The 13,511-nt window shown below is 46.9% G+C and overlaps 2 protein-coding genes across 6 annotated transcripts in view; one reads left to right on the forward strand and one right to left on the reverse strand.

Annotated features, from left to right (window-relative positions):
* GLIS3 (GLIS family zinc finger 3) overlaps positions 1-13,511 on the forward strand; it is a 680,540-nt gene that overhangs the window by 425,519 nt on the left and 241,510 nt on the right. The window lies entirely within an intron of this gene.
* LOC115461756 (alpha-ketoglutarate-dependent dioxygenase FTO-like) overlaps positions 1-13,511 on the reverse strand; it is a 29,999-nt gene that overhangs the window by 3,934 nt on the left and 12,554 nt on the right. Inside the window, exons 2-3 of the mRNA XM_030191803.1 lie at positions 11,905-12,567; positions 9,344-9,358 (exon numbers count right to left, since the gene is read on the reverse strand). Of these exons, the coding sequence (XP_030047663.1) occupies positions 9,344-9,358; positions 11,905-12,567 (678 nt within the window). The remainder of the gene's footprint in view (positions 1-9,343; positions 9,359-11,904; positions 12,568-13,511) is intronic.

Raw genomic sequence — 13,511 nt, forward strand, 5'->3', positions numbered from 1 at the left:
CTGGGGGGGGGGGGGGGGGGGGCAATGCTTCACATTCACCTTGCCAGGGTGCCTCTGATGGTTTTCCATGCTCTCATGGAGACGTTGGGGTGTGTGTGTGGGGGGGGGGGGGGGGCAGGTAATGGTGTTTAAATATTTCTCTTCTGTGCTTGAGGCACAATAGAACCAGGAGCTCTGTGTCTGGGACTGTGAATTGGACTCCATCCGTGTGCAGAGGTATATATGCATGTTTTGCACTTGAAGAGAATGGCCTGCAGTTGCTGAGGATGTTTTCTTGACATAGAGACCAGTACCACCATTGCACATTGTGCATAGTGTATTTTCGATTAGCGGAAACATCTGTGATATTTTCAGTGCATCCTATTGACAAACATTTTTTTTTTCTATTTTTGAATATCGGAAAACATTTTGGTTTTTTTCTTGCCATTGGGCTCTGTTTACCAAGGCACGTTAGCGTTTTTAATGTACCTACAATTAGCACGTGTGCTAACTGTGTAGGTACCTATAGGGATATTGTAGGTGTGTACATGGTTAATGCGCATACATGGTTAACGCGTGTTAAAGATGCTAACGCGCCTATAATGCGGCTTAGTAAACAGGGACCAGTATAGACTTAAGTTTTTAAACATTTTCTGATAAACATTTATTTTGCCATTTGAACATCATATCGAAAACACTCCTCCACATGTCATCTCTGACCTCTAAGATCATAAATACTAAAATTATATTGAATTAGAGTTGATCACTGGTTACTCATATGGATTGAATCCTGTTTGGATGCTGCATAATGAGCCTTTCATTTTCATTAGACTGCCTGAAAGGTATCTAATAGAAAAGTAAATTCATATTAAAGAGGTCATTTTTAATGTCAATTAAAGAGGTCATTTTTAATGTCAGCAAGGGTCAAAAGTCTTTAATCATGCCAATAGTTAGTTGATGACTAAATCGTAATTACAGGTTCTGGTAATAGAAAACAAGCATGATATTCTTAAGGCAAAGTTTTCAGGACGGTACAGCCAAAGCATTCCCTATGAAATGAAAATATTTGCAGCTATAAGTATCAGTTAACTCCAGTGAATTACAATTGCCTGATGGGATCAGAAATACCCATGGACATAGGTGCCGACTCCGTGGGTGCTTGAGCATCCCCAATATTTTAACCCGCCGGAAGTTCCGAGCCAGCCTGACCTGCCCGCCCTCGGCCTCAACAGTCCTCCGTCCACTCCTCGCCTTCCTGCCACCCAGAATTTAAAACTCATGTTTCTTACCTCAGGTCCCGGTGGCAGCAGTGAAAGGCGCGCTTCAGCCTTCCCTTCTCTCTCAGCTCTGGTCCCGCCCTCATTTCCTGTTTCCGGAAGGGCGGGACCAGAGCTGAGAGAGAAGGGAAGGCTGAAGCGTCAAGCCTACTCGCCTTTCACTGCTGCCGCTGGGACCCGAGGTTAAGAAAGATGAGTTTTAAATTCTGGGCGGCAGGAAGGTGAGGAGTAGATGGAGGACTGTTGTGGGAGAAGAGGTCGGGCTGGGGTTGGGACTGGCACTCAGAGGAGAGAGAGGGAGGGGGCCTGGAACTCGGAGGAGAGGGAGAGGGAGGGGGCCTGGAACTCGGAGGAGAGGGGGCCTGGATCTCAGAGGGAGGGAGGGGGCCTGGAACTCAGAGAGGGAGGGGGCCTGGAACTCGGAGGAGATGTGGGAGAGATGGGGGGGGGGGGGGAATGCACCACCTGTAAAAAAAAAAATTCAGCACCCCCAATCATTTTGAAAAGTTGGCTCCTATGCCCATAGAGATCATATAGTTAAGGCTAGAAGGATAATACTTACCACTAGAACTGAGTTAACATAGAAACATAGAAAGCAACAGCAGATAAAGAGCACACGACCTATCTGGTCTTCCCATCCACATCAACTATTAACTCTATAATCCCTTCCTCTACACCAGAGAACCTCTCTACTTGTCCCATTCAGATATAGTTCTCATCTCCACCGCCTCCACTGGGAGCTGTTTCATACATTGGCACTGTCATGAAACACCTAGCCACCCACCTGTCTGAGAAATTGAACAGTGAAACAGAAAAAGTGCAATCAGCAAAACAATAACATGTAGCTGAAATATGGATCAATTATAACACTAACTAAACATTTGTTTATTACCTAAGTAGTACCTGGGAAGATCAGGACATATAGCTGCTCACCAGTTATCAAATATAACTTTTGTACAGGTTCAGCAAGAGCGCTCTCTCTCTCTTCTCCTGGGCTGAAACTGAAGCAAAAGCCAGTAGCTCTTGGATAACTTCAAACTCCAGGCCAGTTGGAACCAGGGGCGTATCTGGACTCTGGCGGTAGGGGGAGCCAGAGCCAGAGAGAGGGGGCACATTTTAGCCCCCCCCCCCCCGCCGCCATTGCCACCATTGCCAGAACCTCCCCACCAACGACTCTCCACCCTCCCCCCCCCCCCGCCGTCAACCCTTCCCCGCTGCCGTTGTTTACCTATGCTGGCAGGGGACCCCAACCCCCCGCCAGCCGAGGTCCGCTTGCCGCCTTTAAAGATATTTCTTCAGCTGGCGGGGGACCCCAACCCCCGCCAGCTGACCCGATGTCTTTAAAGTTCTTCTTCGGCCTCCGTGGCCGTGCTGTAGTTGACTGTTCAATCCAGTTCAGAGTCTGACGTCCCAGCACGTTGTCCTGCATGTACAACGTGCTGGGACGTCAGACTCTGAACTGGATTGAACAGTCAACTACAGCACGGCCACGGAGGCCAAAGAAGAACTTTAAAGACGTCGGGTCGGCTGACGGGGGTTGGGGTCCCCCGCCAGCTGAAGAAATATCTTTAAAGGCGGCAAGCGGACCTCGGCTGGCGGGGGGTTGGGGTCCCCCGCCAGCAAAGGTAAACAACGGCAGCGGGGAGGGTTGACGGCGGTAGGGGGGGTCCAAGGCAAAATCTGCGGGGGCCCAGGCCCCTGTGGCCCCACGCAGATACGCCCCTGGTTGGAACTCAGAACAGCAATATTTGAAAATAGTTGGCTACATCACTGCAGGCACTTCCACTTTCTCTGTGTTAACTAAAGAAGGAAAGGTCAATTCTCTGTAGCATCTTTAAGCATAAACATGCACCACCTGCTGGCCAAACTAGAGAAATACATTGCAGGAAAATATGAAAACAATTATCAGAGGCTTAAAACACACAGTTCTGTCACAGGCACTGTAACCTTAAAAATATTTCCATAAATTATTCCTGCCCATTTTCATCCTCATCCTATGACCCTTCATGTCAGAGCTCAGTTTCAGTTGAAAGAGGCCAACTCCTGTGCATTTATACCATAAAGGTATGTAAATGTCTCTATCATAGCTCTCCTCTTTCGCCTTTTTTCCAGAGTGAGATAGATAGATAGATATAGATAAGAGGCCAACCAAAACTGCTTTTTTCACCAAAACTATCTGAAAGCTTTTGGCTGCAACCAAAACTGAAGCTGAAACACATCACATAGTTTTGGCTGAAACCGAAACCAAAAGGTCAAGTTTGATTGTGTGAATGTAAACCAGTGAAGGCCACTGGAGATTGTCAAAGCATGTACTCTTCTACCATAGTATCCAAGCCAAAATATAATAATTTAAGTAGTGAATGACCGAATTTTACTTCCAAGCAAAATAGCCTCTACACACATGGACCACAGTTAATGAAGCTAAAATCTACGGTGCTTTTCTAGTGGCTAAATTTGCACTAGAGAGTTTCATTCACCCATCCCTGTCAGAATCTAACCCATCCCCGCCCATCCCTGCTGGAATCTCCTCCATCCCCACAAGAACCTCCTTCATCCCCACCCATCCCTGCAATAATTTCCACCATCCCTGCCAGTCCCCGCAAGTAATCTCCTCCATCCCTGTCCATCCACTGTACTAAAATAACCCATCTTATGGTAAAATAACCCAACCTATACCATCTTATGCTTATTATAATACTAATGAGCTCATTGTGATACATTTGCATGGGATTCCAGGTAGCTGCTACGGCACATGTCTAAAGCCATGCAAAACCCCTTTGTGCATTAGACACTACATAATGTTTGCTTTAGACCAGTTGAAGCAAGCATTGCAACCACAGTAAGCTTTGTGCATCAGTCCCTAGGTCTCCTTCACATTACAGTAACATTGGGACGGGAAAGGGTTGAGATCTTCAGTCAGATCCAGTATCTAAACAAAAGATCTTCCATCAGATCCAGTATCTAAACAAAAGAATCAGAGCCAACTGAAAATGACAACTGGTGGATCACAAAGTAGGTATTATGAAAAAGCACTACTCCCCATCATTCTCCTGTTGCATTTCTGTATTTTTGGTCTCTTACAAAATATTTCGTGGTGGTGTGACTCAACCATCCCCAAGAAAGGAAAACTTTTGAACTTAAAGGATCACACACTTTGTCCAATTTACTAAGCTGCAGCATTGTGGTTTACACAAGATTTTCCCTAATCTTGAGCATGAACCCCCCCTCCCCCCACCTTTGCTTCCTCCTCCCAAACACACACTGGTCTTGAGAAGGACCACCTCCCCCCCCCCCCCCCCCACACACCTTTAGCTTTCTGTACCCCAGACACACACTGGTCCTGAGCAGGACCTCCTCGTGTCCTCAGACACACACTACTCCCAGCCTCAACCTCCAATGCCCTGGGCCGACTCTAACCTTGCTGTACAGAGGCTCTGGGTAGCGATGATGACTGGCATGGTCATGGGTTTCATAAGTACATAAGTAATGCCGCACTGGGAAAAGACCAAGGGTCCATCGAGCCCAGCATCTTGTCCACGACAGCGGCCAATCCAGGCCAAGGGCACCTGGCAAGCTTCCCAAACGTACAAACATTCTATACATGTTATTCCTGGAATTGTGGATTTTTCCCAAGTCCGTTTAGTAGTGGTTTATGGACTTGTTCTTTAGGAAACCGTCTAACCCCTTTTTAAACTCTGTTAAGCTAACCGCCTTCACCACGTTCTCCGGCAACAAATTCCAGAGTTTAATTATGTGTTGGGTGAAAAAAAATTTTCTCCGATTTGTTTTAAATTTACTACACTGTAGTTTCATTGCATGCCCCCTAATCCTAGTATTTTTGGAAAACGTGAACAGACGCTTCACATCCACCTGTTCCACTCCACTCATTATTTTAAATACCTCTATTATGTCTCCCCTCAGCCGTCTCTTCTCCAAGCTGAAAAGCCCTAGCCTCCTTAGTCTTTCTTCATAGGGAAGTTGTCCCATCCCCGCTATAATTTTAGTCGCCCTTCGCTGCACCTTTTTCAATGCTACTATATCTTTCTTAAGATGCGGCGACCAGAATTGAAAACAATACTCAAGGTGCGGTCGCACCATGGAGCGATACAACGGCATTATAACATCCTCACACCTGTTTTCCATACCTTTCCTAATAATACCCAACATTCTATTTGCTTTCCGAGCCACAGCAGCACACTGAGCAGAAGGTTTCAGTGTATTATCGACGACGACACCCAGATCCCTTTCTTGGTCTGTAACTCCTAATGTGGAACCTTGCATGACGTAGCTATAATTCGGGTTCTTTTTCCCACATGCATCACCTTGCACTTGCTCACATTAAACGTCATCTGCCATTTAGCCGCCCAGTCTCCCAGTCTCGTAAGGTCCTTCTGTAATTTTTCACAATCCTGTCGTGAGTTAACGACTTTGAATAACTTTGTGTCATCAGCAAATTTAATTACCTTGCTAGTTACTCCCATCTTTAAATCATTTATAAATATATTAAAAAGCAGCGGTCCTAGCACAGACCCCTGAGGAACCCCACTAACTACCCTTCTCCATTGTGAATACTGCTCATTTAACCCCACTCTCTGTTTCCTATCCTTCAACCAGTTTTTAATCCACAATAGGACATTTCCTCCTATCCCATGGCCCTCCAATTCCTCTGTAGCCTTTCATGAGGTACCTTGTCAAACGCCTTTTGAAAATCCAGATATATGATATCAACTGGCTCCCCTTTGTCCACATGTTTGTTTACTCCTTCAAAGAATTGAAGTAAATTGGTCAGGCAAGATTTCCCCACACAAAAGCTGTGTTGACTTGGTCTCAGTAATCCATGTCCTTGGATGTGCTCTGTAATTTTGTTTTTGATAATAGCCTCTACCATTTTCCCCGGCACCGACGTCAGACTCACCGGTCTATAGTTTCCCGGATATCCCCTGGAACCTTTTTTAAAAATCGGCATTACATTGGCTACCCTCCAATCTTCCGGTACCACGCTCGATTTTAACACGGCTACCACACCTCTCTACTTAAGGATAAATCGCAAATCACTAACAGTAGCTCTGCAAGCTCATTTTTCAGTTCTATCAGTACTCTAGGATGAATACCATCCGGTCCAGGAGATTTGCTACTGTTCAGTTTGCTGAACTGCCCCATTACGTCCTCCAGGTTTACCGTGAAGTCAGTAAGTTTCTCCGACTCGTCCGCTTGAAATACCATTTCCGACACCGGTATCCCACCCAAATCTTCCTCGGTGAAGACCGAAGCAAAGAATTCATTCAATCTCTCCGCTACATCTTTATCTTCCTTGATCACCCCTTTTACCCCTCTGTCATCCAGCGGCCCAACCGATTCTTTTGCAGGCTTCCTGCTTTTAATATACCGAAAAAAAGTTTTGCTATGTTTTTTTGCCTCTAATGCTATCTTTTTTTCATAATCCCTCTTGGCCTTCTTTATCTGCGCCTTGCATTTGCTTTGAAACTCCTTATGCTGCTTCTTGTTATTTTCAGACGGTTCCTTCTTTCATTTTCTGAAGGCGTTTCTTTTAGCCCTAATAGCTTCCTTCACCTCACTTTTCAACCACGCCGGCTGTCTTTTGGACTTCCGTCTTTCTTTTCAAATTCACGGAATATGTTTGGCCTGGGCCTCTAGGATGGTATTTTTGAACAGCGTCCATGCCTGTTGTACAGTTTTTACCCTCTCAGTTGCCCCCCTAAGTTTTTTTTTAACCGTTCTTCTCATTTTATCATAGTCTCCTTTTTTAAAGTTAAACGCTAACGTATTTGACTTCCTGTGTATAGTTACTTCAAGGTTGATATCAAAACAGATCGTATTATGATCACTGTTATCAAGCGGCCCCAGTACCATAACGTCCCTCACCAGATCATGCGCTCCACTAAGGACCAAGTCTAGAATTTTTCCTTCTCTCGTTGGCTCCTGCACCAGCTGCTCCATAAAGCTGTCCTTGATTTCATCAAGGAATTGTACCTCTCTGGCGTGTCCCGATGTTAAATTTACCCAGTCTATATTTGGATAATTGAAGTCACCCATTATTATCACATTGCCACATTTCACCAGCTGGTAGGTGCCAATAATGGTGTTATTCTGCAGCGACAGGTTGGTGACGACAAGGAGCAGAAGCTGAGCGCCAGCATTAACACTTGCGCCTGCCTCAGGGTCTTGGGGGCAAAGGTGCACAGTCGCACACACGAGTGTGATCTCCCAGTCCTGCCCCTGATCAGCGAGGAGACGGCAAGGAAAGGTTAGTCGGCTGGCCTGGCACTACACTTTCACAGGAACCACACAGGACCTGTGTCCATCCTGGTGGGATTCCCATGGACCTGGAGGGGATCCCTGTGGGATTTCCGCAATAACCGCAGGATTCCGCTAACCCCGTTCATGTGCAGCTTTCTACTTTACACAACACTCAGAGTGACAGCTAATGTCATAACTCCACAGAGAGGCTAATTCCTAAGGAGCTATTATCCCAAATTTACAGACTTAAATGTCCAGTTTACAGTGGGTGTTGGCAAACCTATGAGTCGCTTTTTTAACTGTTTTGGTGGTGAGGAGAGTAAATGATGACCATATACGGTCAGCTGAGCATCCATCAGTGGTTAGGTCCAGGTCATTGAAGAAGTTTTTGATGTCGGTGTTGTGCTGAGGAAGTTTGCTGCGTAATTTTATTATTTTTTCATTAAAGTAGTTAGCAAGTTTGTCTGCGGGTGGGATGTCTGTGTCGGTTGTGGTGATGGGGTGGTGTCTAATAATTTATTTACAAGTTGATGTGGAGGGGCATAATCGAACGAAAACGTCTATCTCCATGGGCGTTTATCTCCAAGAACGGGTCCGTGAAGGGGCGGACCGAACCGTATTTTGGGAAAAAATAGATGTCCATGTTTTATTCGACAATTTGTGAGCTGGGCGTTTTTGTTTTTCAGCGATAATGGAAAATGAAAGCGCCCAGCTCAAAAACGAATAAATCCAAGGCATTTGTTCGTGGGAGGGGCCAGGAGTCGTAGTGCACTGGTCCCCCTCACATGCCAGGACACCAACCGGGCACCCTAGGGGTCACTGTTACAAAAAAAAAAAGGTAAAAGAGCTCCCAGGTGCATAGCACCCTTCCCTTGTGTGTTGAGCCCCCCAAATCCCCCTCAAAACCCACCACCCACAAGTCTACACCATTACTATAGCCCTAAGGGGTGAAGGGGGGCACCTACATGTGGGTACAGTGGGTTTGGGGGGGGGCGGTGTGGAGGGCTCCCATTTACCAGCACAAGTGTAACAGGTGGGGGGATGGGCCTGGGTCTACCTGCCTGACGTCCACTGCACCCCCTAATAACTGCTCCAGTGACCTGCATACTGCTGCCAGGGAGGTGGGTATGACATTTGAGGGTGAACATAAAAAGTTGTGAAACAGCATATTTTTGTGGTGGGAGGGGGTTTGTGACCACTGGGGGAGTCAGGGGAGGTCATCCCCGACTCCCTCCAGTGGTCATCTGGTCATTTAGGGCACTTTTTGGGGCCCTATTCATGGAAAAACAGGGTCCAGGAAAAGTGCCCTAAATTCTCGCTAAAAACGCATATTTTTTTTCCATTATCGGCGAAAGGCGCCTATCTCTGATCGGCCGATAACCACGCCCCAGTTCCGCCTTCACCATGCCTTTGACACGCCCCCATCAACTTTGTCCGCATCCGCGACGGAGTGCAGTTGAAAACATCCAAATTCGGCTTTCGATTATACCGCTTTATTCGTTTTTGTGAGATAAACGTTTATCTCCCGATTTGGGTCGCAATATAGGCGTTTTTCTTTTTCAATTATAAGCTGGATAGTTTTTTCAGATCTTTGTAATCTGGTCCTATTTTAGTTTTGGAATAGGACCTTTTGATTTGTCTTATTGCGTATTTGTATTTCCTATGTATTTGTTTCCATGCATTGAGTGTATGTTCATCTTTTGTTTTTTTCCATGCTCGTTCAAGTTTTCTGGTTTGTGTTTGAGTTTTTTTAATTCGTCATTGAACCATGGTATCGAGTTTTGACTCCTTGATATTCTTGTCTTTAAGGGTGTGATTTTGTTTAGTACGCTTCTGCATCTATCCTCCCAGTGGTTGAGGTAGTGTATAGAGTCCGTTAGGGTGTTCCATTCATCATCATATAACAGTTGCCAGAATACTTGTGGATCTATTTGCTCTCTCATGGTATAAGTTGTGTGTGCTGGTGTGTGGTTTGATCCCTTCTTCTGCCAGTCTAAAGATAAATTCAGTTTGAAGTGGTCGGTCCAAGGTGTTTCTGTCCATTTAATGTCTGTTATTAATAGGTTATGATCTGTGGACAGTTTGTGTGATAAGAGGTCTAGTGTGTGTCCCTTGATGTGGGTGGCTTGCATGTGAGGCCATTTGATATCCCAGGACTATAGGAAGTCTTTGCATTCATGTGTGTTGGTAGAGTTGGGGTCTTCTAAGTGAAGGTTTATGTCACCTAGTATTAATATATTGGAGTTGTTTACGCAAGTGTTTGAGATGAAGTCCGTGAAAATAGACTGGCTTTCGGTCCAGTTACCGGGCGGTCTGTAGAACAGGACACAGTTCAGATGATCAATCAGGGATTTGTTATGGATTCTGAATGATGCAATTTCTAGTTGGGGTGTTATGGATTCGGTGATAGTTTCGGTGGTGAATTGGGTTCGGTAGATTATTGCTATGCCTCCTCCTCTCTTTTCTGTTCTGGTCCAGTGGGTGATTTTGTAGCCTGGGGGGCATAGTTCAAGGATTATGGAGTCCTTTTGATCGTGGATCCACGTTTCATTGATGAAGATAAGATCGAGGTTTTCTGAGCTAATCCAATCTGATATTGTTGTTTTGTTAACTACGGACCTAGCATTGATGTAGTCCACTTGGATATTTTGGTATAGAGCTGCTAGGTTTGGTGATGTGTGGATTTTTATTAGTTGTCGTTCCTTGGGTGGTGTATGTTTGTTGTGATCTTTCCTTCCGTTTTGATGGTGTTGTCCGTGTTTGGATATTCTTCCTTTAATTTGATGGGTGTCAGTTTGGTGAAGTGTGGAGTGTTTGATCAGCCTTTGGTGATTTTGTAGAATGGATATGATATTATTTTCTGTATGTGGGATGGATAATGTTAGGTGGATCAGTGAAAGGGAGTAGATTGTTAGGAGTATTTTGATTATATTCATTATGGTGTCAGTTTGGGAAAGGTAGGTACTCATGGTAAGATGCTCAAGGGTGATGTCCTGGGCGCTGAACTCAGCTACAATTAAAATGTATCAGGTGTCCATTAGGATGGGCCACAATGCATTGTTTAACATGCTTGAGTCCAGTGAGCAACTTGGTGGGTGAAAGGCAGGGTGTGGGGCTGCTGACCACAGCTCTCTCACTGGCCAGAAGATCCAACTGAGCAAATATTTTCCTTCCTTAATTCCAGGTTCTCTGGAGTGCATTCAGTCTGAGTTCGGGTATTTTATCCTGGCCCCTGAGCAGTGACGTAGCGAGGGTGCCTGACACCCGGGGAGGGTCGCCGCTGCGCACCCCCCCCCCCGGGTGCAGGGCATGATGCCCCCCCCCCGGAGTGCTCCCCCCTCCGAAACTACTACTACTACTACTATTTAGCATTTCTATAGCGCTACAAGGCATACGCAGCGCTGCACAAACATAGAAGAAAGACAGTCCCTGCTCAAAGAGCTTACAATCTAATAGACAAAAAAATAAAAAATAAGTAAGCAAATCAAATCAATTAATGTGAACGGGAAGGAAGAGAGGAGGGTAGGTGGAGGCGAGTGGTTACAAGTGGTTACGAGTCAAAAGCAATGTTAAAGAGGTGGGCTTTCAGTCTAGATTTAAAAGTGGCCAAGGATGGGGCAAGACGTAGGGGCTCAGGAAGTTTATTCCAGGCGTAGGGTGCAGCGAGACAGAAGGCACGAAGTCTGGAGTTGGCAGTAGTGGAGAAGGGAACAGATAAGAAGGATTTATCCATGGAGCGGAGTGCACGGGAAGGGGTGTAGGGAAGGACGAGTGTGGAGAGATACTGGGGAGCAGCAGAGTGAGTACATTTATAGGTTAGTAGAAGAAGTTTGAACAGGATGCGAAAACGGATAGGGAGCCAGTGAAGGGTCTTGAGGAGAGGGGTAGTATGAGTAAAGCGACCCTGGCGGAAGATGAGACGGGCAGCAGAGTTTTGAACCGACTGGAGAGGGGAGAGGTGACTTAGTGGGAGGCCAGCAAGAAGCAGATTGCAGTAGTCTAAACGAGAGGTGACAAGGGTGTGGATGAGGGTTTTGGTAGAGTGCTCGGAAAGAAAGGGGCGGATTTTACGGATGTTGTAAAGAAAGAAACGACAGGTCTTGGCGGTCTGCTGGATATGAGCAGAGAAGGAGAGAGAAGAGTCAAAGATGACCCCAAGGTTTCGAGCTGAGGAGACAGGGAGAATGAGAGAGCCATCAACAGAAATAGAAAACGGGGGGAGCGGGGAGGTGGGTTTGGGGGGGAAAATGAGAAGCTCGGTTTTGGTCATAGAAGCTCAGTTTTGGTTAATGAGAAGAATGCTTCCTACAGCTGCCTCATGTACTGCTTTGGCTTCCGACATATGAACATTGATGATGTGATGCTATCCTGGCAGAACAAAGTTACTTGCTATCCATTCCTTGCGCAGCTCCTGTCGCTCAGTTAGGGATGGCAAGATGTAGTTTATGATTTCATGTCTTTTTTCCACAGGACATTCCACTTTTCTGGCTTCACAGAGTACCACATGTGTCATGACCTCCATTTCTTTCCAGAAATCTTCCAGCTTCATCATTGGTTGATGCCACCAGTTGCTGCACTTTCTATAGCGATTGCCTTGAAACCAAAACTGTCTCAGCCATTCAAATTCAACCTCATTGTGGATTTTTTCCACTTGCTCTATCAGTGTGCCTTCTAGTGACTTCAGAATTATAATTCCTGAATCAGTCTTCTTTTCCGAGTTCTGTAGGGCAACCTGGCACCGTGCAAAGATATACTCTAGTGTGCCTGTTGAGCTCTCTGCCACTCTGTGAGTTGAACTAAACCGAGGCTGTAAACCAGACAGGACACAGTGCTGATGGGTCATATTGAGATCATCTAACATGAAGTAGCTGTCCCCAGGGTAAAGAGGCACTGCTAATCCTGGTGTCTTAATATCCCATGCAATCTTCAGGCCAATATGCCAGATGGCTGGGTCTCTACCTTTCAGGTCCTCCTTGTCTTTCATTTTGGGAACTAAAGGATCTTTATAGCTGTAATTGTACACAGCCACTGTAGATCTTTCAACGCACCCTATCTTTCAGCGGGGGGCAGGCTGGAGGGCCGATCCGCCCCCAGTGCACGTCACTGGAAGCTGCGTCGGCTCTGCTGCTTCCCTGCTTTCTCTGCCCCGGAACAGGAAGTAACCTGTTCCAGGGCAGAAAGAGCAGGGAACCAGCGAGCCGACACCCCCCCCCCCCCCCAGCGCGTGCACCTGGGGCGGACCGCCCCACCGCCCCCCCCCTTCCTACACCACTGCCCCTGAGGCTTCGCCGCTCTGGAGCTCTGGACCACTGTGCTCTGCAGCTGATCATGAGTCGGTGGTCCAGACTTTACTGCCGTCCTGCCCTCTTTTCGCCTTCAACTCCCATTGCTCCGATCGTCCAGATCGTAAGGTGCCATCAGTCGAACTGTGGCGATTTGGCGATCTGTCCTGACCACCTTCGTGTCCCCCTAGCCTCCGCAGCGTGGGTGGCCATGATGGGTGCAGCACCTTGTTCCGCGCTGCTTCCACGGAGACGGCGGACGTGGTCAGACGTCCGCGTGGTGACGGCGTGAGAGGCTCAAATGCTTCTCGTTGCTCGTCTCTCCGGGTGTGCAGTCAGGTGGGAGGCAGGACTGGAGCGCGAACACCACTGTGTGGACCACGCGGGCCTCGCTTTTCCCCATGGGAAGATGTTCTGCTGCCTCTCCCTGAACCGGGGGCGGCTATGGTGTCTCCTGCCGCCTCCTCTCGGAATGCGTTGTCCGGTGTGGATTAGATTGCCGTTCAGCGCCGCCGCGCTCCACCCGACATTGCTATGAAGCCCGGAGCCTGAGTGTCAGCGGCTTGCTCATTCGCCATCTTGGCTGGAAGTACCATCTCATATATGTACTACCTGGAAGTAGCTGTGGAGTGTTCTGTACAAGAGGCAGTACTACTGAATTGAAGCCAGAGATCTAGCATTTACTTGTGAAAATAGTAGCATTTACACATGTAGA

The sequence above is a fragment of the Microcaecilia unicolor genome, chromosome 2 (genome assembly GCF_901765095.1).
Source record: "Microcaecilia unicolor chromosome 2, aMicUni1.1, whole genome shotgun sequence".
In the NCBI taxonomy this organism is placed as follows: Eukaryota; Metazoa; Chordata; class Amphibia; order Gymnophiona; family Siphonopidae; genus Microcaecilia; species Microcaecilia unicolor.